General features: G+C 39.7%; 1 protein-coding gene across 1 annotated transcript in view; it reads left to right on the top strand.

Moving 5' to 3' along the window:
• Window positions 1–26,144, top strand: part of JAG2 (jagged canonical Notch ligand 2) — a 68,591-nt gene that overhangs the window by 8,748 nt on the left and 33,699 nt on the right. The window contains exons 3-5 of the mRNA XM_036384504.1: window positions 17,094–17,148; window positions 23,742–23,996; window positions 24,961–25,021. Of these exons, the coding sequence (XP_036240397.1) occupies window positions 17,094–17,148; window positions 23,742–23,996; window positions 24,961–25,021 (371 nt within the window). The remainder of the gene's footprint in view (window positions 1–17,093; window positions 17,149–23,741; window positions 23,997–24,960; window positions 25,022–26,144) is intronic.

Here is a 26,144-nt window from a genome sequence, read left to right as displayed (position 1 = left end):
CGCTGTTCACAGGAGCAGGAGGTGTAGCCTGACCTCCCCACTCTGGCCCTGCTCCCAGGGCTGGGGGATGAACCAGTGTGGGTTGGTGAGAGCATCTCTGCCTGTTCGTGTTAGACACCACTGACCTCCTGCCCCTGGTGGGGCCCCCTGGGAGCTGCTCCTTCCCCTCTGTGCACCTGAGCAGACCTGTTGGGAGGGACACAACTGGGGAGAGTGCTGTGATGGCTGTGGTGTAGAACACCTCGAGTCAGGGAGGGGTGGCCATCCCTGATGTAACCAGTCTTTGGTGCCTTTGCTTACTGTACAGGAAAAAATAGTCTGTATAAATGATTGAGTGCTGTTTTCAGCAGTCTCTCATGTGCCCATTGATACTGCAGACAAGCAGCAATGCTAGACTGGGACTGAACAGATGAGTTTATTTTTTGATTACTCCATTGCTTTTGCTTTTTTTAAATTTTTTTCCTGGTCTGATGGCCAGACTCTGCTTGAAGGTAGTTAATTTTAGAAGTCCAGTGTATGCAACATAGTAGACACATTTCAGTATCACCAAAGACTTAAATTCTATTTAGCTCTGAGAGAAATGCTTGCTATTTACCTGAAATGTCACTACCACTGTTTTTAATATTAACCAGTTTTCCTGCTATTATATTTGGGGAATGATTTACAATAATAAAATGTAGTTTAAGAGTTGAACTATACCTTATGCTCATTTGTTAAACCATTCCTAAGGGTTTTCTTCATAGTTGTAGCTAGCATTTAATTTGTATATAAAGGAGAAAAATGAAATATTTATTTTATTATGACTGTTTCAGATGCTAAATAAAGTGTAAAAATCATATTTAACATGAGGATCTTCTGATAACAACAACTCTGAATCATGTAGTAAGCCTGGATTTTATCTGTGGTTGCAATGACTGTTTGCTTCTCAGTATAAAGCTACATTAGATGGAAGGGACAAGGCATTTCAAGGCTAAATGACAATCTTAGTCTTACTTGATTAGAGCTTGCAGAGGTTGCTAAGAAACAGCCTAATAGTCCTTGAGTAACCAATTATATGCCCCTAGGACAGATGCACAGGTGCTCATTCCCTGAATTTGGGTTTTTTTTTTTTTTGGTTGGGTTTAAATTTTTAAATCTGAGATAAGGCTGGAGTATTAGTACACAAACTGCAATCTGTTTACATCCTGCTTTGGACTTGAAAGTCCTGATTATATATATCTTGCTCCCAGCAGGATGTGCTCTGGTGGGCTTTGTTTAGTATGTTACAATTTGATTATTATTGTTACAGTGCTTCTTGTAGTTCCACATAGTCCACTGTGTCTCTAGTCTCTCCGGTACTTTCTAGTACTGTGAACATACTATCTTAAATAACTTTAAGCATATAATGTTCAAACTGGATAAATTTTACATTTTCAGACTCTTAGTGAATCTTAATACTGATGCAGTATCCTATGGTAGGTAGAAAAATATTCTTACCCCTTCATGCAACTTGGAGAGAATTATTGTATGAGCTAACAGTTAACTAAAGCATCAAATAGGGTTCTTTCCTTTTTTTTCTTGCTTTTTTTTCTTTTTCCTGAATATGTATGATGCTGTTTATAGCATTGCAAAGTTCAACAGTCTACTTTGCAGAGACAGAATCTACACTTTTAGTGTAATAGGTCCTGGATTCCAGCTGGAGAACTTAAGATCTAATTAGGGAACTTGTTCATACTTGGAAGACTTGATTGACATATGCTTTAAGCAGTAAGTTGAGAAATATTTAAATAGCTTAATTATTGATCTTCAGTTAATTTACTGAAGTAGAAGCTTTTTAGAGTGTGCAATTTTTGATACTATTTAGTGTTCTTCCTACGACTGAGGACAATTTTAACAGCACTTGTCTGGTAACCTATGCTACTGCTTAATAGTTTTAGCTGCTATTCCTTTCTTCTTTTTTTTTTTTTAATAGTGGTGATTTTGACAGTTCTGACTCTCTTATGGTACAATGTCATGATTTTCCTTGTATCACAGCATGGAATTTTTACTGTAACTGGGCACATGTAATCAGCAAAGTCTAAAAGTCAGACCATGCTTACTTAGACTGTTAAGGGCAGGTATATCCATTTGCTGCCCCTCAGTGTGATTGGTTTTTGTGCATCACAATGACCTGATAGCACCCCTGTGTTGGTTATAAACTGTTGTTGAAATCATGTGTTTATATATAGGCCCAGAATATTTTAGTGTTGTGTTTGGCTGTTGGGTACCTTTGTAGAACAGTATTTTTCCATGATTCATCCACACGTATTGGTGCTTTCTCCTGTCAGAAAGTGAGGAAGGGAAGGAAGTGGGGAAAATGAAGTGTTTGGACTTGCACAGACATGTAAGGTGTTGGCTGTCAGATATTTAGTGCTCCTGCAGTGCCTTCTGATGTTTGCTGTTCAGCTGTGATAACTTCAGGGTTGTGGGGAATCGACCAAGCTATAAACCACAAATCTCTTGTTCTGGAAGAGGTGAAGGTAAAGTGGTTGCCCAAACCCAGCTGGTGGCAATTCTTCAGAGGTTAATTTCCAGAATTCAGATTCCCTTTATCTAAGACTGTGTGTCCTGGACTTGGACTGAGGGCTGTCAGAATGTTAATTGTCACAGGCTCAGGCAGAAGTACAAACTGTTGTGTATCACCAGAGCTTCTCAAGCTGCTCGTATCTACTCACAGATCACTGCAAATGTAAGGTAAACAAAATAAGCTTTGGCTGGAAAGATAGTCTTGGCTTGTGGCAGCTTGCTACCAGTGATAATTTGTTTGTCCCTAAGCCATTAGGATGGATTTTAAAGATTTGGTACTCAGTGAATCTTCAGCTTGCCAAGGAATGTGGAGAAAGTTGGAACAGCAGGGAGTCAGTGGCAAATGAAGTGCTGAAACTGTAAAGTAGTCACTGGGACATATTTTTGATTTATGGCTCCAGCTTTGGACTTAAAAAATTACTGTGACTTTTTTTAATGTTGGCCTACTTTCCATGGCTTTGTTGTGTTCTCTATTGATACCCATGCTTATGAGGAAAGCTATAACATTGTTACCCACCAGAGGAGCAACTGGGGGTCAGCAATGAAATAAATTTGAAGACTTGCTGACATAATCTCCCTTTCATAGCTTCTAGATCCATGTTAGTGGGAGAAGGGGAAAAAATAGACAAGTGTTCTGAATTTACATGCTTAGAGTAAATTTGTAGGGCCTGTGCTTATTTTCAAAGGCTGCTTCATGTACTTTTCTATCATTGTTACAAAGTTTTCCTTCCAAAGGTGTTCCCATTTGTGGTTTTTGTCTGATTTATAATAGCATAAAGCTATATCAGATCCCCTCCAGTTTACATGAATCTGGAAGACATGATTGGCTATTGAAGTTCTGATGCTGCTTTGTTGGGATTGATCATGTCTTGGTTGTTGTATATTCAAATAGCTTGGAATGATGGGCTACATATGCTATTTTATGCTGTGTTTCTTTGCTGCTGTAAGCAATTAATTTTTAATAGTAATTAAATCCAGTATAGTGGTTGGTGCTGCAAATGTGATAAAGATTTACTGTAGCCACAAAGGACTGTTCAGAAGATTCAGTCCTGCTGCTGGGATATGATTGAAGCATTTGTTTCAGGGATGTGTTTATGAACTTAGTTTTTTCACAGCTAAACTCTGGTTCTACCTTGTATATTTAACTGTGTGCATAATCCCTGCTTAATCCTTTATTCAAGTTCCTTGTGTGTGTTGATCTACATGAAAGAACTTGCACCCACTCTTGGAATGGTGACTCTTATTTTTCTGCTCAACTTATTCCTGTAAATTTACAGAGAACTAAAATAAGGTGTTTTATTTCTGATTGCTTCCCTGGCAGCCTCTTTAGCATGTGCAGAAGTTGAAAACTTCTGAGCTGGTGTTTTGCTGGGGGCTGAAATGAAGGACAGCTTGGGTGTGTTGTCCCTTTCTTTTGCATTAATGACACTTCTGTTCCTAGCCATGAGCAGTTCTACACTGTTTGGTAAGCCTCTTGTGGAAATGTGAAGTTCAAATTGACTGAAGCTGTTGTGTGACTCAGTGTAGCAATAAAACAGAGACAAACAGAACCACAATATTTGTGTTTCTTATTGTTGAGAAGGTTTGTGGTGATACCTGTGCTCAGAACCAAAGCCATGGGAGGAAGAGAATGGATTTTGTTTAGAGTTGCATGAGGGTTTGAGCCACCAGCTCACAGCCATCACTGTGGCTGGTGGAGTCTTTGTTTCATGTCCCCTTTCAGCTGTGGCTGCTGCTGCCCAAGGAGCTCTGGAGGTGACTCAGTTGGGTAGGACTGACGAGGGAATTGAGGAGGACTTAGAAAAACAGTGCCACAATCTCTGCTCCCTTGGGAACAGCGGTTGAGTGTGGGCCTCTCCTCTTCCAAAGGCAAGGCATCTAGAGCTCATTAGCTGGAATTGGTTTTGTGGGCATTTGCTTTTTCAAAAACGAAGGGAAAGATTGCAGTGCTATTAGCAGCTGACATTATTTAAAAGGGTTAAGATTAAAACATTACTCTGTCTTCCTGGGGTCTTTGCATACATAGAACTTGGGGGCATATCTGTTTTTTTTTATATATTTGCTTACCTTCTTAGTATGCATATTTCCAATACAAAAGAGAGTGCATGCAGGTGTTCTGTGTTTAGAACAATAATTAAAGTATGTTATTACATAGTTAGTTTAATTCCCTCTTGACTTCAAGTTGAAATTATAATGATGCATGGCTTCAAGTGCCCAGAGGACACTAATATCCATGCCACATGGAGTGCAGAGGGGAGGGGAAGAGCAGTATTAATTACTAGTTCATCTTTGAATTCTAAATATTAGCATAAAACAAGTCCTGCACTAACCATTAGTGGGTCTTCATGGTTGTTACATACACTTCAAAAGAGACAATCTAGCTATGCTTTCATTAATGCAACAAGAAAGTGTGTGTATAATGGGCTTAATTTATCTTGGACCTCTTCCAAAACTTTAGGAAAAGAGTAGGACGTGGATACTTGGTTAATATCAAGTTTGTCTGAAACAGTTCAAAGGTGGTAGCAAGGCTGAAAGCTTCCTCTTAAATCTAATAGAGTGATGTTCAGAGGGTCCCCAAGTGTCTGCCTGGTACTGTTCTTGTACATGTCTCTTTATCTAAAAGTCTTTTTTCTTTGTTCCCTAATTTCATCAATACTTTCTTCTGTTCTTTGCTATTGGATTAACTGGGTGGGTTTCTGGAAACTCCCAGTGCCAGCTCCAGCTGTGGTGGAAAGGACTGAAGCATACTAGCTGTGAAGTCATGAAAGTATCTTAAGATGTAGCTGATTATTTTCTGTAACATAATGATTGGGCAAAATGTGTGTTGATACTTAATCCTGTGATCCTCTATCTAAACCAGTGGATTCTGATTTTTTTTTTTTGTCCACTAAAACTCGATACTAGCAAACATCTACTGGAATTGCCACTCTGATGCTGCATGTAATTTCTGATTTAATTTCATTTCTAATCTCAAAAATCAACACCTTGTGTTCTCCCTGAATAGGATGAAGGCTGTTATTTAAGGTTCAAGTATGTTTTCAGGATTGATGCACGTGGAGTTAATTTCATTTTCCTTTCTGCTGCTTTTGCTTTACAACTCTCAAAAAGAGAAATGCAACTGGGGGATGTTAACTAGGCTCTCTTGTTTGAGAGAGGGGCAGAATACAAACTGTGGTATTTGTTTGACAGTTATCAAGTAGGCTACTAGGATGTTGTCTCTTCCTTTTATATGGTTGTAGTGTTCCACAGCCCCATCCTATTGCTCTTAAAATAGTGTTGGTAATTGGCTGGCTTCTCTCTAATTTCTTCTAAGGTGTAGAAGAATATCTTGCTAATGCTATTTTATATTCCAATATACTTTTAAGAAACCTCACTGGGACAGACACAGTAACACCCATATCAAAGGATACCCAAATATTTGTGAACTTTTAATCACACTACACAAAGGTTTAGTGAACATAGATATCTTGGGTAAATTAGCAGAGGAGTGCTGTGCCTTTAGGAAGAATTACTAATGATTCTTCTATAACTGTTTTGTATTCTGTACTCATCATTAGCTCTTATCAACTACTTGAAACAAAGCAAAGTGATGAGCAGGGTGGTTTGACTGTTTTCAGGTGGATTTTACCTTGTGTATGTGTTATTCTTCTCTATGGTGTTGATTTTTCTTTCCCAGTAGCAATGTATAAACAGAGCATTGCTGCCGGGGCTGGGACAAGCTCTCCTTTTTTGAGGCTGTTTTCCACATGCCTAAAGCTTTTATGGGATGCTAGACTTCTGCCCAGCAGATCTGAGGATCAGCTCCAAGATGCTTTTGCCATGTTTTTTGTTGGAGGTTGGAATAGAATTGGTGAGTTGGGCTTCCTTTCTTTACCTGGGAGAAAAGCAGTTTCACAGAGCTTTCAAAGGCTATTGAGTTTCTGTAAGTTTTTTCAGGACTTGTTGGAGACCTGCAGGAGAAGGTCTTATGTGCTTACTGACAAAAACTTAAAAGGCATTTTTTTTCCTTACTGGGGAGTGTGAAAAAGTTCAAATGAAAAACATTACCAGCAGTTGGTTACCTGTATATAGGTTTGGCTCCTGAAGACCTGTGATGTCTTGATTCCTGCTTCTCTACTCCTGTTTACTTTGGTCTAAAATGTGTTTCCTTAGGCCACTAAAGATTCTGATCTCTGCTCAAATTCCAAATTTGTGTTGTCTGAGGCCTGGGCTGAGCTTGTTAGCATCTCCCAGGCACAAAGATATTGAGGCCCACCCAAATGGCTAAATGATGTATCTACTGTTTCCATTTATCAGGAGTACTTCAGGGGTCCAAGCAGAGTATCTAGAAACATCTTTTGGAAATCTAGCTAATTAATCTGGTTTGCTCTGAAGAGACTGGTTCTTCCAGTAGTTTGTCTGGGATCTTGTGTAATGACAAGGATTCCATGGGTGATTTTAAGTTGTGTTTTATGGAGAGTAGTGTTGCATTTGGGGTGGTTCAATCAAGTAAGGGAAGTCCTGTAGCAAGTCTGTGAGTGTTTTTTACTTTTTATTCCCTTTCAAGTCCTAACAATTTTAACTGTTATTTCCAGACTGTCACAGATGCTCTTGCCTTCACAGCTTCTGTGCCAGTCATGCTAAACTAATCTTTGCCTTTCCTATTCTATTCTATTCTTCCCTTAATTCTCCCTGGAGAATAAAGATGCTGTTTTGTTCCTTAGGCTGGTTCCTGAGTGGCTGAGAGGCCCAGCTTTTAATGGGGGAAGTATTTCTTGCTTACTCTTCAGCTGGTATGGAATAACATGTGTGGCTGGTGTGACACTTGGCTCAGTGACACACGTAGACAGTGCAGAATCACTTTCTCAGTGGAGGATGGTTAATTAGGAATAGCACTAGCCTTCATCTGTGCCACATGGAAGCCAGTAGGTGGTTGGTTTTGGCTAGTGTAAATAGAATAGCTAAAGTTTGGAGAGGAATTGTGAAATTATTTCAGTTATTTTTCTGTGTAAACCTTGGTTTACCAGTCTTCTCCAAAACAAGTGGTGTCCTTTTTTCTTATAGTTAAACCAGGATTTTTGTCACAAATGCACTGATGAATTTTTGTGTGAAAAATTGCTATGAAATCATTAAGCTTTGTATTTCACTTGACACTTGTCAATCTTCTTCTAGTGCAGTAAGTGCTTGCTGTATTTGAGCATTTCTGTTGTCTTGCCTTGAATGACAGTATGTTCTGCTTTGTGTCACCTGACTTAATCACTATTAAAAGGCTGTCTGGATTACCTTTTCCTCAGGGGAAGTTTCAGAAGCCTACAGTCTTCTAAACCTTTATTCTAAATAATAAGATCTCCCAGTTAGTAGATTTAGCTCAGCTTGTCTTTTTTATCTGAACAGAATTTGTTGCATTCACTGCAACAGGTACCTGACTGAATAGCATGCATGGGTTGGTGATTTCTGCATTTGTTCTATTTCATGTGACATTTCAGTGTTGCAGAAAGGAGAATCTTGATTAGATTTTTCAATTATGTCTTCTTCTGTCATGGTTTTCAATCCAAGATAAAATTATAAATTTGAATTAGAATTGTGCTTTGTTTCTCCTGACTTCCTTTTCTTCCTCAAACACTGCTTGGTCAAAATTTTGTTTATCCTGGGATGGATGGTAATGGCTCAGGCAGGTGTGCAAGATTCCACAGTGTCATTGTTTTATTAATTTTAACACTGTCTTGTTTTAATGTCAGCCCTCAGAAAAAGTGAAATGCTTGCTCAAAACCACACCTGTACTGGAACTGGAGTTCAGGAAATTTTAAAATGTTCATAGGAGGCTAAGAGCAAGAATGTAGAAAACTGCTTGTCATTGTCCCTAGCTTTGTCTTCAACCTGAGAGCCTCTAGAAACAGTTGTGGTTGGTCTCTCCAAAGTATTTGTGCCAGTTCTTGCCCACAAAACTCTTAAAACCACTTTTCCCTTGGGCCACCTTTGTAGCGTTTTTGCCAAGTTCTGCCTAAAATGCCATCTTCTCTGACTTCATCTCTTCTGGCCATGACTCCTGTTAGCTTCCCTTCTTACCTTTTAGTTCTTGCCAAGACCATGGACATAGATTATCTACTCCTGACCCATCCCCAGGGCCTGCTGAAGCATTTAGCCTTCTGTCACATACTCCTGTTGTGTCTTTTCCAGGCTGAGGAGTTTTGGCCAATTCTTTCATTTTTCTCATAGAAATAACTTGATTCTTTGATCCTTCTTCCATTTCTCTGGACCTTTGATTTCTACAGTCCTCCTCCTGGAAGATTTTTGTTTTTCTCTAACTTCTTTTCCTATCCAGGGTGCTCTTTTCAACAGACTTCTAAATATTAAGTAGTCAAGACATGGAAAAGAGTGGGAGGCAGATCTCTTTCTGTGATCAAAGAACTTGTGTTGAGTTTGTGAAGGGAACTCGCTTAGCTGGGAGAAGCTGCATGGCTTTGGTGGATTGAAGGAGTAGCTGGTTATGGTTATCAAAAGATCTGTTTAGTGAAACCTTGCTTATCAGTGCACATTTGCACAGAAGAACAAGGTCACAGGTGTCATTAACCCAGGGTTGTGATGGGCTTTATGAAAATTAGTTTACATTCAACAAGGTTGGAAGTTAAATGAGATTTGCAATGCTGTACTCCTACTACAGCAGAATTCAACAAAGAATTCTGAATGCTACCAGGGAAAGCGATAAGAATAAGAAGTTGTTTAAAGACCACCTAGAATGTCATTGTTCTAGTAACTAGAATAAAGTTACTGGTCATTCATCTAAGATGAAATTGATTATTTTTTCATAAGCATTAAACTTGCTTATTCAGTTGGGAAAAAAATAATCTTTCGTCCTTGATGGATTGATTAGTTTTATGAGCCAATACTTTTGTTGAGACTTGTGTCACAGAGGAGGTGCCTAGAAATGGCATGGGCAGAAGGCATTTGCAGTAAAACAGAAGTGTTTCAAGAAAACTGACAACTTATAGCATCAATTGCTATTAAACATTGATATTCTTGTTTCTTGCTGGAAAATATCAAGAAAGGCAAGTTATAATGAGAGTTCTGAGTAGCTGAATTTTAACTGATTTTTTTTTTGTTGTTCTGAAAGTATATGGAAAACAGATGATTTCTAAGTCAATCCTATGGTGTTTGCTGAAATTTAAGTGGCCGCAGTTGGCAGCTCGGACTTCATAGTTGGAACTTAATCTCCCTGAACACAGCAGAGATGTGTACATGCTGGAATCAGGGGAAGGGGGATGGATAGGGTGGGGATGAACAGCAGACAGCTATAAAAAGCAGAGGCAAGCATTGCTGCTGTTCCCTTGGACTAGCATTACTGCTATGTGTGTAATGGTGAAAGGCACTGCTTTAAAACAGGGAGGGGCTCTTCCAGGAGCTGAGAGAAGTCAGCAGATGAGCTCTTCTTCAGATGAAATCCTCCCGTGACTGCTGCCTGGTCACATCTCCTGCGGGTTTTTTCAATGAGAAGCTGATTACTTGTTTCTGGTGCTGTGAAAACTGTTCTTGGGGTGCCTGTTTCCTTTTTCCTCAGGGATGCTGCTGCCCTGGCTGCAGCAGCTGTCTGACAGGTGCTGTCAGAGGTCAGGGCCAGTGCTGAACCAAATGTGCCATCTCTGATTTGCCATTTGTCACAAGGTTGACTTGGTTGAGATGTGCTTTGAGTTTCTGTCTAGGGTGCTAAATTACAAGAAAGTTGTGGAGTCTTTATTCCCATGGTTTAGCTTCCCATATGCAGATGGATCTCCTGAGGGCTCTCACTTTGCTTTTATGTGGTCTGAGGTGACTGTATTAATGACCTGCCTTGAGGAGCTCCAGTCTGTCATGGCATTTTGGGCTTTTGTGAATATGGTTCTGTTTCCTACAGGCAATAGTCAAAGCTAGTATTTAACTTGTGATGATTTTAAGAGCTCCACAGCCAAAATGTTTGCTGTTCCTTGATATATAAAGACCCCTTCACACTGTGAAACTCCTGCTGTGTTCTGCCACTGCAGAAGGATCAGAGTATCTTCTGAAGATCTTACTACAAATGTGTTCTCTGGTAAGATATGTCAGGATCCTGGTGGTTTGATCACCCTGGAGAGAAGCACACTGCTCCTGTTTTGTAAAACACTAGGGACTGCCAAATAGGTGTTGTAATACCCCTTTGAGTCCCTCCTTCAAGTTGTTTTATCTTTCAGATGCATGCAGCTGGTTGTTGATAGGATTACCTCCACCTAGTTGCTGGGTAATTTTCTTTACCTGAAGTGAGTCTCTACCTGGGTGTTAAATTTGATCTATTAACTCCAGGACTGACTCTTATTCACCTGTTGTTTTTATTTGTGCTTTTTTTGCAATGAAATTATCTTAATAGTCTAGATTTCCCTCTGCCACCCCCACATGCACACACACATACACACTCCTCCAGCTTAGGTTTTGCTTAGTTTGGTGGAGGAGTGGAATGAGTGTTCAGACTCATGTAGGAGGAGATATCAGCCTGTTGTCTGTTAACCATGGCAAAAAATAGCCCCTCTCACCCCTCCCTGGTTTTGCAGACTTCCTAAAGATTGTCAGGTGGGGCTAATTCACAAAGAGCTCCCCTCACACAACAGTAGGGCTCTGGAGTTTGTAAACATCATCTTTTGTGACTGGGCCAAGAGGAGTATAACTGAAGTAATTGCTCTCAAACAGAAAACTTGAACTTGCTCAACTGCTTTCTGCTATCTGCTGCTGATGTTTGCAGGACTCTAACCCAGCTTTCCATTCCTAATAAGATGGGGTTGTTTGGCCCTGGTTTCCAACGGGAAGATTTAGGACTCACTATGCTTACTCCTTAAATGAAAAATGAAGATGTAAAGGATGGCCAGCTTTCTGATTTTGGATGGTGACTGGTCTCTGAATTCAGCAGAGAAGCTTCTTGCATGCAAGTGGCTGAAATATCCTTCAAGATTCAGAAAAAGCTCTCCTCCCTGTCCCTGCCCCCAATCCCCATGCTCCCCCCCCAAATGGAGATGGTTTACTCCTTCAGTAAAGGTCCCTATTATGGCTTTATAATGTCTGTTTCTAAAAGATAAACCTGCAGCCCTTAAACTTGTATTCACTGTGAGTCCTAGATCTTCTCAGAATCTTTCTTCATTTTTTTTCCTTATTCACTTTCCACCTCTGGGTTATTCATGAGGAAGTTGTACGAACTTGCTGCAGAGTTCCTGGGGAAGGAAATGGAATATGCTTGCCTTGAAGTCAGCTTTTTCCATGGCAAGCAGACTGCCTGGGGGAGGGGGAGAGGTGCTGAAACAAAAAAAGAGGGGGGAAAGCCCCCAGACCTGTGCTTGTCTCACTTGGCTCAAAGTTTCTTATGAAAGCAAGTGTGAGAATTGACTGTGCTGATCAAGACTTGGTGGACTTGGCTGTGAGAAATATTGGTGGTGGCTTGTTCCAGAAGTTACAAAAATTAACCTGCAGTAAAACTAGTGATATGCTATACAGTGTTTGGACATTTGAAAGGTTTGAGTACACATGCTTCCTGTGCTTGATTGAGGTTTGAAAAGAAACAGTATTTACTGGAGATGACACCCTGCATTTGCTGTGTGACTGTAGAACAGGAAGATAAGGTGGGCTTGGGATTTGCTTAGGAGCAACACTTTTTTCTGCTTCATAACTGATTCTTAAAACATTTTTCTGTGTAGACAATCCAATCAGTCCTTTGATTCATGTGAAGTTAATAACTTTTTGCCTGTTAGCATAAAAGTCACAATAGAATGTTATTGATGCAGAAAACTTCAAGTATTGATTTCAGCTCACGCTTCACCTTTGGCATTTTTCAGACTGTGGGTTGGAGACTCTTAAGTTCTATACCTGACTGAAAATGCTGTCATCAGATTGATCATCTCTCTTGGGATGAAAATTCTGACATGACTGGTTTGCCAGAAAAAAACCCCTACCTTTTGAATGTTGATTTGCAGATACCAAGGCGATAGTAACAGTTCATGAAAAGACAGTGCCAAACCAATATTACAGGTCTTGTTTCCCCCCTCCCCAGAAAGGAGGTCTCTGGGATAGTATGGGGGAGTGTTTTGTTTAGTGTAAACAGAGGAATAATGCTTTGAAGTTGCTTGTGTCAACACCAATCCTGAGGAAAAAAAAAACACAACTGAGGCAGCATCACCAGGATCAACAGACTTAATTTGTATCTTTCCAAGCTACTTGGCATATCTGTTTAGTTAACTCCTACGAAGTGCCTCTTGCATAAGCTGTGCTCTTCTGCAGAAGTGCACTGATGTTTTTCTGCCTTGTAGCCTTTAACATCTTCTGAGTTTTGATGTGATGAGCACAAATGATGATGTTGTGTGTTTAATTCTTTCAAAAAATCACCAGAGTCAGTAGAATCAAGTCTGTTTCCAGTGCTGTATGTTCCATACCCCATCCCCTCCCCCTCAAATCTGTGCCATGGTCACTTTAACAATATTTTCTGAATATTTTGCTAGTACTGGTTGAAATGAACAACAGATAATACTTCACAAAGCTTTTTGTAGAGATCAGAGCAGACTGGAATATACATGTCCTGCTGTTCTATTAGCCTAAAGCAAGAGTTGTGTGCAAGTTAAAGCAGAAGGTGTGGTGGTGTGTGTGTGTATTATGTGTCAGGCTTATGATTTTGGGACATTTTTAGGATACTTGTGGAGTGGGTTTTTTTTGTTAGATTTATGCATGGACTTGAGCATACTTACATCAACAGTCTCTGTGGAGAACATGTTCTTAAATAACTTTCAAGCGAGTCTGTTCACATTAAAGATACATCAAAAAGCCAAGACACTGCTGGATGATGTGAGGGGTTAAATATTTGCTGTATAGGTACTCCTTGGGTTCTGGACAAGAACTAAATTAATGCAAGTTCAGTTGCTGATTTCTGTAAGCACAATTTAAGAAAGATGTCAGGTGTCAATGTCTCTGCTATAGAGGAGTTACTTGCAGCTGGTGTCAGTGGATGTGGTGGTTAGTTTGTGTTAAGACTTTCTTTAGAAGAGTGCAGATGTGACTAATGTCAGCTGATGGTAGAGTTTTCATAAAATGAGTATGGCCAGTGTGAAGCTGAAAATATGCTTTAAAATTTATATCAATTAGTGTTATTAAACTTCAGTTCTTACTCTGGTTATTAGGTAAGGTTACACTCAGGGTGAGTATATGGATGTTAAAATTTCCACTAATAAATAATTTTGGTAGTAAAATTGAGCCATAACTGGGAAGCTCTCAGTGCCACATATTATGAACATATTTAGTAACACAGATGCTTTTTTGCAAGTTTTCAGCTGTCATTTTACAGTGAAGTGCAAAATTCAAAGACATGTAAGCAGATCTAGTGCAAGACTTGGTACATGTGGTAGTGGGAAGACTGGGTTTTTTGAACAAGTGTGTTAAGGACCATTTTTCTCTTTTGAGGTGTAGTAGTTATGTGATGATCCATTGCACTACCACAGGGAGGAATTCCTCTGTCAAGTTATTGGCCAGCTGGAGATGAGGAAGGGTGACAGGTTGGGTTGGTAACCTTGACTATCTTCTCTAGAGGTAAAATAGCCATAAAAATAAGTTTTACAGTTGCATTCTTGCTGTGTCTGTTTGGGGCTTTTAATGGGTGACTGTGTAACTCAGAAGAGCAGAAGCTGCACAACTGAGAACTGTCCCAGCTGAAACTGACAGTCCAGTAAATACACATTTGTCTATCAGTACTGTGTAATGTCATTTGATTAACATCCCTAATCTCCTGCAAGTGTGACTGCAAGCCTTCCTGAAAGGTTACACTCCAAATGCTTGCTCATGTGTGAACAGCCAAGTGCCAGCCTGGTCACCCATAAAAGTAGACACAGGGAAGTGAAAGGATTTAAAAGGCTTTGTCTTGTCTTTGCTGTGTAGGTTCTTTAAACTCATTACAGGTGGGCTGTGGTTCTTGACCTGAGGGAGGATGGTCAAAGCAAATGCTGGGGACCAGGCCTGTGGGACCTGGGGCTTGCAAAACCACGAGGAGGCAGCATGAGCTGTGTGGGCTCCTCCACATTTTGGAGGAGCAGCTTTGCACCAGAGCCATAGCTGCTCATAATGTGCTATTAAGTTTTTATAAGATCGTAAAGCAGTATTTTCTGCTCCAGAGACTATGCCAACTTAGACGTGAGGTTTGCCACCAGAGCTGTGGGATTTCTTGTCTTAAGCATCTTAAAATGCTTATTTATCCTGATTCACACTATCCAGCGTGATCATGCTGGAACAGTGCTTTGCATGGAACTCTTTACCCATCAAAATTCTTTAGCATCCTAAGCACAGATACAAATCTGCTTTCAAATGGTATGATGGGAAAGCATAGATGACTGGTCTGTTTCCTAAGGCAGCAAGTCCATCTTGCATTTTTTGCTGCCTTTGTGGGCAGTCAGATGTAACAGCCAATTTGCAGTAGGAAAGACCAGCCCTTATATAAGTAAATGGGCATCTGAAAGCACTCGAGCACTGGTCTATACTTCTAATACAAATCAATGGAACACAGGAAAACTAAGGCATATGTTAGAAGGTAAGTAATTAAAAGTGAAAGATGTGGATAACTTTGGACTTTGCATTGATTTGCAGAATTTTGGATTAGTTTATAATTTTGATACAAAATAAGGAGACATGCTGTTGCCAGAAGATGATGTTTGGGCAGTATTATATAGAAATTATTTTTTCAACGATTCAACCTATGGGTGTTTTTTTCAGGTAGCAGATAGGATTCTACTGTACTCTGAAAACACTACCTGCAACCCCTCTTCCTATCTGCTTCTCTAAGTGTTGAGACTGGGAAGTGCAGGGATTTGGAGGGTGAAGCTGCTAAAATGTTCTGCTACTGTTTGTCTTTAAAATTGGGTGGGGTTGAGCTGTGCTATCATACCTCAGTAGTAGAGCCCTTTGCTTTCTCAACTGATCTCTCAGTTGTTCATTTCCAAGGGCAGTACAAGCTCAAGTATGTCTCTGTCCAGTATGGTCACTGCTGAGTTCCCTTTCCCCTTCCTTTCTTTAGTCTAATCTAAATAGTCACCACTAAACCTGTTTCTGTTTCAGTGATGTAAAATCATCTTCCCTAGTATATGTCTGAAGCTGAAAACACAGTAGAAAAACTTCTTTTCAAAGGCTGAGTTGTGGTTTATATGTTAATGTAACTGAGCAGTGGAAAATAAGCACTCAAGTGCTTTAGTTCTGAGTAGAATGATCTTTGCTGTAGTCATGGAAGACCTCAAACAGAGAGCCCTTCTGCTTGGGGTGCTGCACTGATCCTATTGTTGCTGCTGCTCTAAAATGGGGAGGTTTCAGTGTTATGATAACTCTCCTTGGTGTAGAGTTGAGGGTTGTGTAAAGTACATAGGGAGCTATCTCAAAATAAAAACACACTTGTCTTGATGTAAAAGTAAAATAATCCTAATGACCCTGTGCAAGATGGCTGAATTCTTACATAATCGTCTTCCAAAGAGGGTCCTTGCAGTTTCTTGGCTGAATGTCCCCATACCCATGTGGGTTTATAGATCGTTAGGCTGTGAACTGTGCACACATCAGGGCTTGGCTCTGTATGAAGATGTGTATAGGAGGATTTTAGGATAGTGGTGCAATAACTCTTTTCTGTTCTTGATGGTTTTTCCATGATTTTGAATATATGTAAGGCTCTCAATCTTACTTGTAGCACTTGGAAGCTATCAAAGCTGAATGGTTTGGCAGCTATTCTTGTTCAACTCAAAGCACTTAAAAATTACCTGTATGCATAACTTTTTTCTAAGTAAGTTTAGTATTTGAATATTAACGTCTGCCCTACATTTTTGATCATAAACCAAGAAAAATGCCTGAAGCCTTAGTTTAGTGAAGTAAAGGCTTCTTGTTTTTTCTGCATCATTTAGGAACTGTCTGAAATCATGGGTTTTTTCTTTCCTCAGGGAAAAGTACAGTGCCAGGTGTGCTTACTGTAATAATTGTTTTTGCTGTGTCTTTTGTAGTTCTGTTTTTATGCTACCCTTTCATGAGAAAGAAGTCTAAATTTCTGATGGATGCAGGGTGAATTGTGTATTTTTTCTTTAGATATGTTTTTCTGTAAAACAGATCCGGTACAGACTTATCTTTCATGTGCTTTCTAAAGGATGGCTCTCATTCTGTTTTAGGGGAGGTGGTTCAGTTGTTTAAGTCTTAAATATCCCAGCTGTTTCCCAAGGTTCAGAACCTCATTTCACTTAAACCTTTTAGGGCTGCTGCTGAAAAGGGTTTCTGTGGCTAAGCGAAGCTGAGAATTAGATGCAGTGGGAGGAGAGTAATAATAATTCAGTCCTCAATATGTGTGTGTGTGCAGGGGTGTTTTTGTTTTGCTGGTAGCATGGATTGTCCCACAATTTCCAATGCAGCTATATTTCATGCTTTTGAGAAGATGCTTTCAAGGGCTTTCACAGGACAACAGAGAAGTGAAATTTGCTACTGGTTTCAACTGGCTTTCTTGTAGCAGTAATATCTGCTTATTTCAAATCAGTTTGGTTATAAGTTTTTTATTACTGTCTAATTGGTGTCTTGTTTTTTTTCAGAGGTCGTTCACATTAATATTAGAAGCATGGGATTGGGATAATGATACAAAAGCTGGTGAGTATTTATGTAAAGCTTGAATTTGTACTTATTCTGTGCTGTATTTGTGCAGACTGGGGAGGGAGGAAATTGTATCCTGCTGCAATCAGCCATCCCTCCAGATCAGCTCTACACAAAGCTGTTGTCTGAGAAAAGGGCATGTACAAATCCAAAGAGTGAGTATTGGGTTAGGAACTGTGAAAAGTTATTGCTGTATAGGAAAAAGAATGGACAGTTGTAACAAAAGGGTGTAATTACAATGACTTTTGATAATTAGCTCTAAAAAAATGCTTATAAATCATGCTCGGCTTTATTTTTTTAGAAAAAGGAAGATAATTTGTAGAGTTGCACTTCAAACTCTCCTCAGTCTGCTTTTGATCACGCTATGCAATAATTTCCATGATCATTTGAGCAATTAAGCACTCTTGCTCCCCATAAGGAAAGCGTACTTCATGTTTTTGTTGAAATTGTTCTAAATAATGGAGGACCCATTCTCTGTTTCTCCTCAAGTACTGGAGCTTACCTTGCATTTTCAGTCCGTAAATGCTAATACTCAGTGTCAAGGCAGGGTTATGGATCTGAAGTGAGAGCAAGATTATTTTGTAAATATTTCAAAATCATATCAAGGTGCTGATTGCCATAATGCTGCTAAAGCAGGACTCCACCTTGAACCTACTCTTTGTAAATGGTTTACAAATATGTCCTAAAATAATCAATGTTTCTGGCTACAAGAGAAAAATGTACCTCAGGCTTGCATTTTGGTTATTGATGAACTCTTTCATTTCAGTTGGGATCAATGTAGGGGAAGGTAAGTGTTTGATCATTAAGATAGTGAAAAGGTTACATATGTCCCAAATCATCATCAAATTCTGTATCAGTAATGATGAGTTTTAGTTTAACTAGTTCCTGAACCCTTCTGCTGTTAGAGTTAAGCTTGTCTTGTTTAACAGCTTCTTTAGCCTTTTTCTATTGGCTGTGTTTTCTTTACATCTCTGTTAATGTTGCTGCAGCCCTTCAGCTGAGTTTGTCCACAGCCTTCTTGAATGGCACTTCCTAAAGTGGGGCGTGGTATTCAAAATGAGATCTCGTGTGCTGAGCAGAGTAAGCCCAAATCTTATATCCTACACAGTAACAGATTGGAGGAATCCTCTTGAATGCTTTGCTTAAAATATACTATGTGATGTTAATTAATTTAAGTGGTTTTCAGCTTTGGAATAGTTTATCTAGGTACAGCAAATATTAGAATATTCATGCCCTAGTTACAGAGGGCAAATCAACTCATGAGATGTTGTAGAAAGGACTGAACATGAAGAGAAAGCCTATCCTGTAAATCATCTGTATGCATTCAAGTGCTGGATTTCATTTTTAATGAGCTTTGTAATAAGTAATAGTATTGTAACTATTCTGTTAATTTCTTAGAATTTGCTGAATGCTCTTGCAGATCTGTAGCTTTAAACCCCAGATTTCTTTTGAATACACTTGATAAGAAGACAGTTGTCTCAGGCTTGTGTTAGGTCTTTGTTATGCTTTTTAGTTTAGCAAGCTCTAACAAATCTCTTTACTTGCATTCTTTTTTTTTTCCCCTGAACTTGAGGCCAACAGGATATAGAGTGTTTTCTGGAGGCCCAGTGTGCCATCTCCTTAAATTAACAGTTTCTATGAACTGTGGGAGAGTATATAAGTGTCAGATTACAGTTTAGCTCTATGAGAAACTGCTGATGGAAAGTGAACTTCCCTTTAATTTAGGCTGCCAGAGAGAGGTACTGCAAAGTTGTATTGCAGCTGAAGGCTTGTCAGGTGAATTTAGGAAGGCTTTCTTGGCCTGTAATTTGGCAGAAGACTAGCGAAGTGCTTGTCTTGGTTTAATGTTTCTCTAGTCAGTTTTCTGGTTCTGTTATAGAGATGTGTTGCTTTGCTGTGCTTCAATTTAGATTTGCATATAAGATTCCTGGGAAGAATTCCTTAATGCTGAAGGTTTTCTGTTTTTTTTTTTTTTTTGAGGGATCTTGGCAGTAGGTTTTGCCTTGTGAATCTGTCAAGACTCTAAAGATGCTTCAATTCAAAGATGTATTTTTTCAAGCACCACTCAACTGCCAAGCAGACACAGATCAGTAAAAATTCACATGTTAGAGAAGAGGAAAGGGAATACAGCAGCTCCTCCAGAGAAAAGACCATATCTGGTCCTGGAGGGGTGAAGTGAATGTCTGTGGAAAGCTTAACTCCCTGTCAATCCTGAGTGCTGTGCTGATCTGGGGATCAGGTTACATGTATCTTCTGTTGCTACTGTAAGATAGATTAATCAAAGTAATTGCCAGAGTCTGTTTATAAACTGATTAATTAGTTCTAGAGTCAGGTTTTGCTTTCCTTTAATGGGGATGAGTAAGGCTGAGAGTTAAAAGTAGGGTCTGTGTTCCAGCTTGGACTCTAAAGTGGGTATTAAAAACCAAAACAACAGCAACAACAAAAACAAACAACAAAACCCAATCAAGACTACAAGCAAACAAAAAGCCTCCTCTAAAACCTAGAAAGAGAGGCTTCCAGTGAACAATTTGAAGGTTCTAGAGCATTTGTCATTGTTCCCTCCCTGTGTCCAAGCATCCTTCATTCTTCTTGCACTCAGTGAAGGCAGAGGGGACTCAGAGCTGACCTGTGAAGTTCCATCTCAAGAGCAAGTCTGCCACAGCAAATGTTTCCCCTGTACAAATTCCTAGAGGGTCTTTCACCCCCAATTCCTGAACTGCTGGTGTGTTTTTCTCCTCCTGTGTGCAGCAGGGTTGGCTTGGGGGTAAGCTTGTGGCAATGTAGTGTTACCACTTGTTTGCTTTGGGAGGGTGGAAGAGGGGGAGAGGAAACTGGCTTAGATACAAAGTCACTGCAGAGGGCCTGCTCACTGTCATCTGTCAGCAGTTCCACTTTCCAGGTAAGTCGCTTGACCTGGCAGACTTCAGCAGAGCTCTTGGCAATGCCCAACCCAGCCCTGCCTTGACGAACAAGCTGGCATCTTCATGTGGGAAGTAACTTTTTCCATTTGATTCTGTGTCTGCTGCAGGCATGCAGTGGTTGCTTTGGTCCTTCCCATTAATCTGTAGGAGACTCATCTGTCCATAGTGCTCCAAAGATATTGCTGAAGAGAATGTGCTTCCTGAGATGGGCACCTCCTGCTCCTTTGGGTGTGAAGTTCATGTGATGTCACTGTCTTGTTCCCTTACAAACAGCTACCAGCATCCCCTTTTGTACAGCCCTGTGGGGAATGTCTGACCTCTGCAAAGGCTGGGGTGCTGATGAGCAGTGTTCAAATTTGTTAAATACTCTTCAGACAAGGCTTTCTCTTCCAAAAATCAGATGGTCTGGGAACATTAATTAAAGAACTACATTTTAGGCATCATCTCCTTTTATGCAAACATCTGTCTCACTATCTGCTATTCTAGAGAGGCTTGTACAAAACTTGTTAATCAAGGAAATTGCTTGGGGGCTGTTTTTGTGTATGTAAGTTTGAGTAACGAATGATGTTTTTTTGACCAGTAACCAGAGAAATTCAGTTGTGCCTTTACTTGAAGGCTAAAAGTAGTAAGTGTGAACCCTAAGGTGAACTTCTATGGCAAAGTCAGATGCAGGCAGCAAACTTTTCTCATCAAAACAGTTAGGTGAGAGAGGCTGAATATCTTCAGACACACTTTGGTATTGTGGGGGAGGAAGGAGAAACCTTGACAAACACGTTCCTCCCTGTGTTTACAGATCTCTCTGGAAGATGCACCTTCCTATCTAGGATCAGTGTTAAATTTGGAGTTAAACAGAACTCTCATACTTAGTCTGGTATTTAAGAATTTAGTATTAGAAATGAAATGGCTTGGAGCTGCTTCCCTCATGCCTTTTGTGGCTCAGGGTAAATGATTTGGCTTGCTTATTTAGGCTGTTAAACCCTACTTACACTGATACAAGCTTGAGGAAAAACCCTTAAGACTCTGTATACATTCCTTTTCAGAGGAGCTTGTGAAGATAAAGTTGGAGTGTTCAAAAAGATAAAAAGAGCACTCTTGGGTTATTTCCCCTGTTCTTGACCCCTGGTATCAAGAGGTCTGTTCTGCATAGGTATATTTGCAGTAGCTGTAATGCTTGTTCCAGTTAACTGGGTCTGATGAATCTCCATTAGCCTGAAGATGCCTGATAAGAATTTTATTATATGAGCCACTCCTTTAATCTCAGGACCTGTTCTTCAGTCCATCTGATGCACTTACAGGAAACACTTTCACAGCAGTGGCTGCAGCAGCTGTTTATAAGGAGCCTATGTTGCTTTTATAGCAGGAAAGCAGCTCTGTAATATATATTTGCTATTTGTTTAATTTTCCTTGACCATCCAGTGATTCAGCATGTTTTCCTTTATAGTTTCTCCATAGTCAATGGAGGAAAACAAGATTATTAAAGGATGCTGAGATCTGCTCGTGGAAGTGGTGGTGTCACCATCCCTGAGGGTATTTGAAAGATGTGTAGATGTGGCACTTGGGGACATGGTTTAGTGATGGTCTTAGCAGTGCTGGGTTAATGGTTGGGCTTTGATGACCTTAAAGGTCTTTTCCAACCTAAAAAATTCTGTGATTCTAACTAATCATTAAACTTTCATTGGTGGCTTGTGTGATAAATATCCTGTTGGTCAAAAATAAAATGCAGGCAGCCTTTTCTATCTTGCACATGCTGCTGGATGACAGAGCAGCTTATGCACAGGAATGAGAGTTACACTGAAGCCTATCCCTCTTCTTTATCTTGGCCAGCCATAAGATGTTTTGTGCACTCTAGTCCAAGCAAGCATGACTTAAAGGTTATGCATGGCAATACCACTTTTAATAATAAAGCAGAGAGATACTGTGAGATCTTAAAAACTGGAGTACTTTTCAATGCTTAGTTAAAAGGGATTCTTTTTAAGTTCAGTATTGTTTTCATTTCAAGAGGAAACATTTTTATAGAAGCCAGCTTGGAAAAAGATGCCAAGAGAGCAAGATACTTTGGAGAGCTTGATACTTCTGTAATTATTCTTATTCTTTTAATATTGGAGCAGCTGAAAACACTTTGCTAAGAAATGCACGGGATTCCTCTAAACTGTCAATAATGTTCTGGTTGAGAAACAGTCACTCCTTGGGTTTTGTTTTCTAAACATATGAGGTTAATGAGCTCTAGAAAGCAACTGGGTGGTAAAATGGATTTGCTAAAGGTGGTAGCTTAGTATTGCTTGCTACCAGCTTGGCTTGTTCTGTATTATTAATAATTTGAGCTTCAGGCTTTATCTCACTATAATCTCAGCCTCTTGCTGTGTGCAAGTTTTTGGTTATTCATTTCTTTTAACATGTACTTTACAGAATCTTTATTTAAAGAAAATGGGGGCTGAAGCTCTGAGCTGGTAATATTATAGCTATTTCATAAATGTGTATGAAATTAATATGTTCAAGTGAAGCTTCTGTACCTTTTTCTCATCCTTGAATAGTGTTTGTAGTCAACTTGCAGTCACCCAGAAAAGCTGTACAGCAGGGTGGTAACAGATTTGAATGGTGAACCCATTAGAAAACTCCTGCCACTGGGGTTGCTCACTGTCTGCCCTTACCCTCCCCCTACTGAGCTTTGCTTATTCTCAGTATTTGCTGAAGCAATTTTGTAATTTAATTGTACTGGCTATAATTGTCTCACCTCCTGGTATTGAAGCTTCTATACAAAGAATTACATGGATAAAGATACAAAATGAATATTTACGTAAATGAAAATGCTTTGTGTTGGCAGTTTCTGTAGTGTTACAGCCTGGAATCCTCTTTCCCCCTGGGATGTGTAATTCTTCGTGCAAGATTGGCCTCAGTGAGTGGAGCCTGGCAGTAGCAGAGCTTCTGCTTTCCATGGGGGACTAGGCAGGATGCTCACAGAGTGTGCTGCAACAGGGATCATAGTTATCAGGAGTTTCCCTGGGGCTGATGATAAGGAGGATACAGAGCTGGGAATGGCCCTTGACAATCCTGGGTTCACTTGTTTATTTCTTCTCAAAATGTCAAACACTAGCTGTCTAGTGTTCTATGGGATGGTTGTTAAAGGTGTTTTGCCTTTATTGTAGAGTGAATAATGAAATGGAAACAAGCTAGTTTATGTATATAATGCAAGCCTACAGGAGCATTCACTATTGCCCAGTGATTTTGCAGCAAATTGAATATATTATGTTTTGCTTTATTTTTTAAGTGAAACTCGCAGCAGAGAACTTTATCTCAGCTATGAAATTATGCAGATCTTGCAATTTTATAAGAACAAAAAGGAGGCAAGAAGAGCCTCAGATCAAGATAAAGCTGCTAGTTGTCAGCATGTGGGTGTGGTATGTTTGGCTGCCTTGAAAAATAAGCTATTTCCTATGGATTATGTTCCAGGGTTTTTTAATATTTCCTTTGGGACACTTTTTTAAATTGGCCTTCCTGTAATGAACTTTGCAAGGCAAAGGAAAATTCAGTTATACAGTAGATCTTTATCATCTTAACGTTTTCTTTGCTTGGTTTTCCCTTAACCAGTTGAGTACTTCTGATTGGATTCCATATGTCATTGTGTGCTATCAAACTTAACCCCCTGTTGAATTTACCTTTCTTTCCAAAAAGGTGAAAACTTGTTAATAGAGCGAGTGGCACATGCTGGCATGATCAACCCAGAAGATCGATGGAAGACCCTGCAGATCAATGGTCCTGTTGCCCACTTTGAAGTGCAAATAAGGGTGAAATGTGATGAAAATTACTACAGTGCTCTGTGCAACAAGTTCTGTGGCCCTCGAGATGACTTTGTTGGTCACTACACTTGTGATCAAAATGGAAACAAAGCCTGCATGGAAGGTTGGATGGGAGAAGAATGCAAACAAGGTAGTATGTTTCCTTTGTCATGGATTAGCCCTGGTGTATGTAGAATAGATGTAAACTGCAGTAGGTATTTCTGTTGTGTCAGTGCTGTAGCATATTAATTTTAGGACTTACATGCTTTGTCCTTTCAATACAAATCTTTAAATAAAACATCCTCAGTGTAAAAGTGGAGCACAGGATACAGTGTTGCTTCTGGTGTGTGCTGTGAACATACCTAAACAGATCTAGTATTCAGGAAAACATCCTTTTACTAATTGATTTTATTCAATGGTGGTATTCTTTCAAAGCAAAATGAGGCATTACATCTGTTAATGTAAGTTTTATTGAAGTGATATCATTACTTACAGAGTAGACTTCAATCCTGTAAAAATGCGCCCATAACACTGTTTCTGCAAATGAAACAGTTTTAAGTGTAAAGTGTGCAAAGCTGAAAGCTTTTTGATAGTTCTTAATGGGAACAGAAATTCAAGTGTAGTTGTGTCTTTTAATGTACCACTCAATCAAATATCTCAGCATTTTCCCTTCAGTAATTAGTGCTAAAATTATTTAACATACTCTTCTTTCTGCTGAGGGCATTTTGATTTTGTGTTCTGTTCCTTTTCAGTAAAAAGCTTGTTAATGATGGGAAGGACTGTTTTTACAGCTTACTCAAGGTCATGTATCACTTAAAGTTTGGGATTTCCAGCATAATACTGGTCTTATACCAGGTTTTAAAAACAACTGCATTTCATAAAAGCTTGAGTGCTGACACTCCTGCTGCAAAGCTTTTTGGCTGTAATGGTGCTGTGTTCTGTGAAATAATTCTCTGGAAGGAGCAACTATTGGAACATGGCAGAAGGCAATCTGCTTTGCACACATAACAGACAGGCTAAATGACAGGAGCCCTGCCTGAGGAGCTCCAGATTGCTGCTGCAGTAATGGGTACCTGGCTGCCCAGACTGATGCCCAAATCTTTTTGTGTCTACAGCTGTGTGTAAACAAGGATGTAATTTGCTCCATGGGGGCTGCAGTGTACCTGGGGAGTGCAAGTAAGTCTGCATGCTTGAGTATATTTTTTTTTTGGGGGGGGAAGCACTGATCTCTCAAGTATCCTCATTGTATATTGCTACTTTTCAATAAGTCTACTTTAAAATGGAAAAATTCTGTACAAGAACATGGATGGAAATGGATTTGAAGTAGATGTCATGTGTCTAAGAACTGCATATACTCTGAACTGTTTTGTGATGCTATGCTATTTTTTGCCTATATAGGACTAAACAGATTTGCTTCATGTAGTTCAAAATTGTGCCTTTATTGAATGAGAAAATCAATATTTTATTATTATTTTCAAAATTTTTAGGAGTTTTAATCTCTGTATATTTATTGCTCTCAAATGGAAGGGGAAAGCTTGCTCTTTGGACTGTTAGATGAGCAAATGCTCACAGTCCTCGAGCACTCAATATATATTTTGATCACCAAAAAATAAATGTTGCTTTTCCGAGAACAAAAGGGTTTTAGTAATAATAGAGATATAGTAGCAACCCCAGCCTAAACTTTCTACCCCAGGTAAATTTTTTTGGTCCCTAAATGTGAGAGAACAGAGTGGAATGTTCCCTTAACTTTGTGATGCAGCTGAAGTAGACTGTGATAGCAAGGGCAGTTGATTGTTTTCCTGTAGAGGTTCAGGCATTCAATGTAGTAGGTCAAGGGGAAGTGGGTGTTATTTTTACTCTGCTGAAGAAATGGGACAGGTCCACTTGCAAGTTTGGGATCCTGTGTAAGTTGTTGAATTTATTTGTGGTCAGAGTGGTATGCACCATTGTAAGGGTGGATTCACATGGTGGTTCCTTATTGAGTTGTGTTGAATCTGCTTGATTGGAATGATGTGAAACTGATCTGTGGCTGCCAGAACCCCTGAGAGCTGACAAATACCACTTTGTGACAAGTTGTGACAGTTTAGGGCAATTTGGCTTCATCTTTCTGTCTACTGTAGCCTCCACAGAAGTGGCAGAAATGGGATGCAGATAGTCCAGCTTAGCTGGGCTTAGGGTTGAGCTGGGCTTGAGATGCCAGTTCATGAACTGTGGTAGGTGACATGTCCCATCCTGCTGCAGAGCCTCATGCTTTTAATACTGGGGGGATGGCAGATAACAAAGCAAACCTTAAATCCTT

Source organism: Molothrus ater, chromosome 6, assembly GCF_012460135.2.
Source record: "Molothrus ater isolate BHLD 08-10-18 breed brown headed cowbird chromosome 6, BPBGC_Mater_1.1, whole genome shotgun sequence".
Lineage (NCBI taxonomy): Eukaryota > Metazoa > Chordata > Aves > Passeriformes > Icteridae > Molothrus > Molothrus ater.
This window is presented reverse-complemented; position numbering and strand designations above follow the sequence as displayed.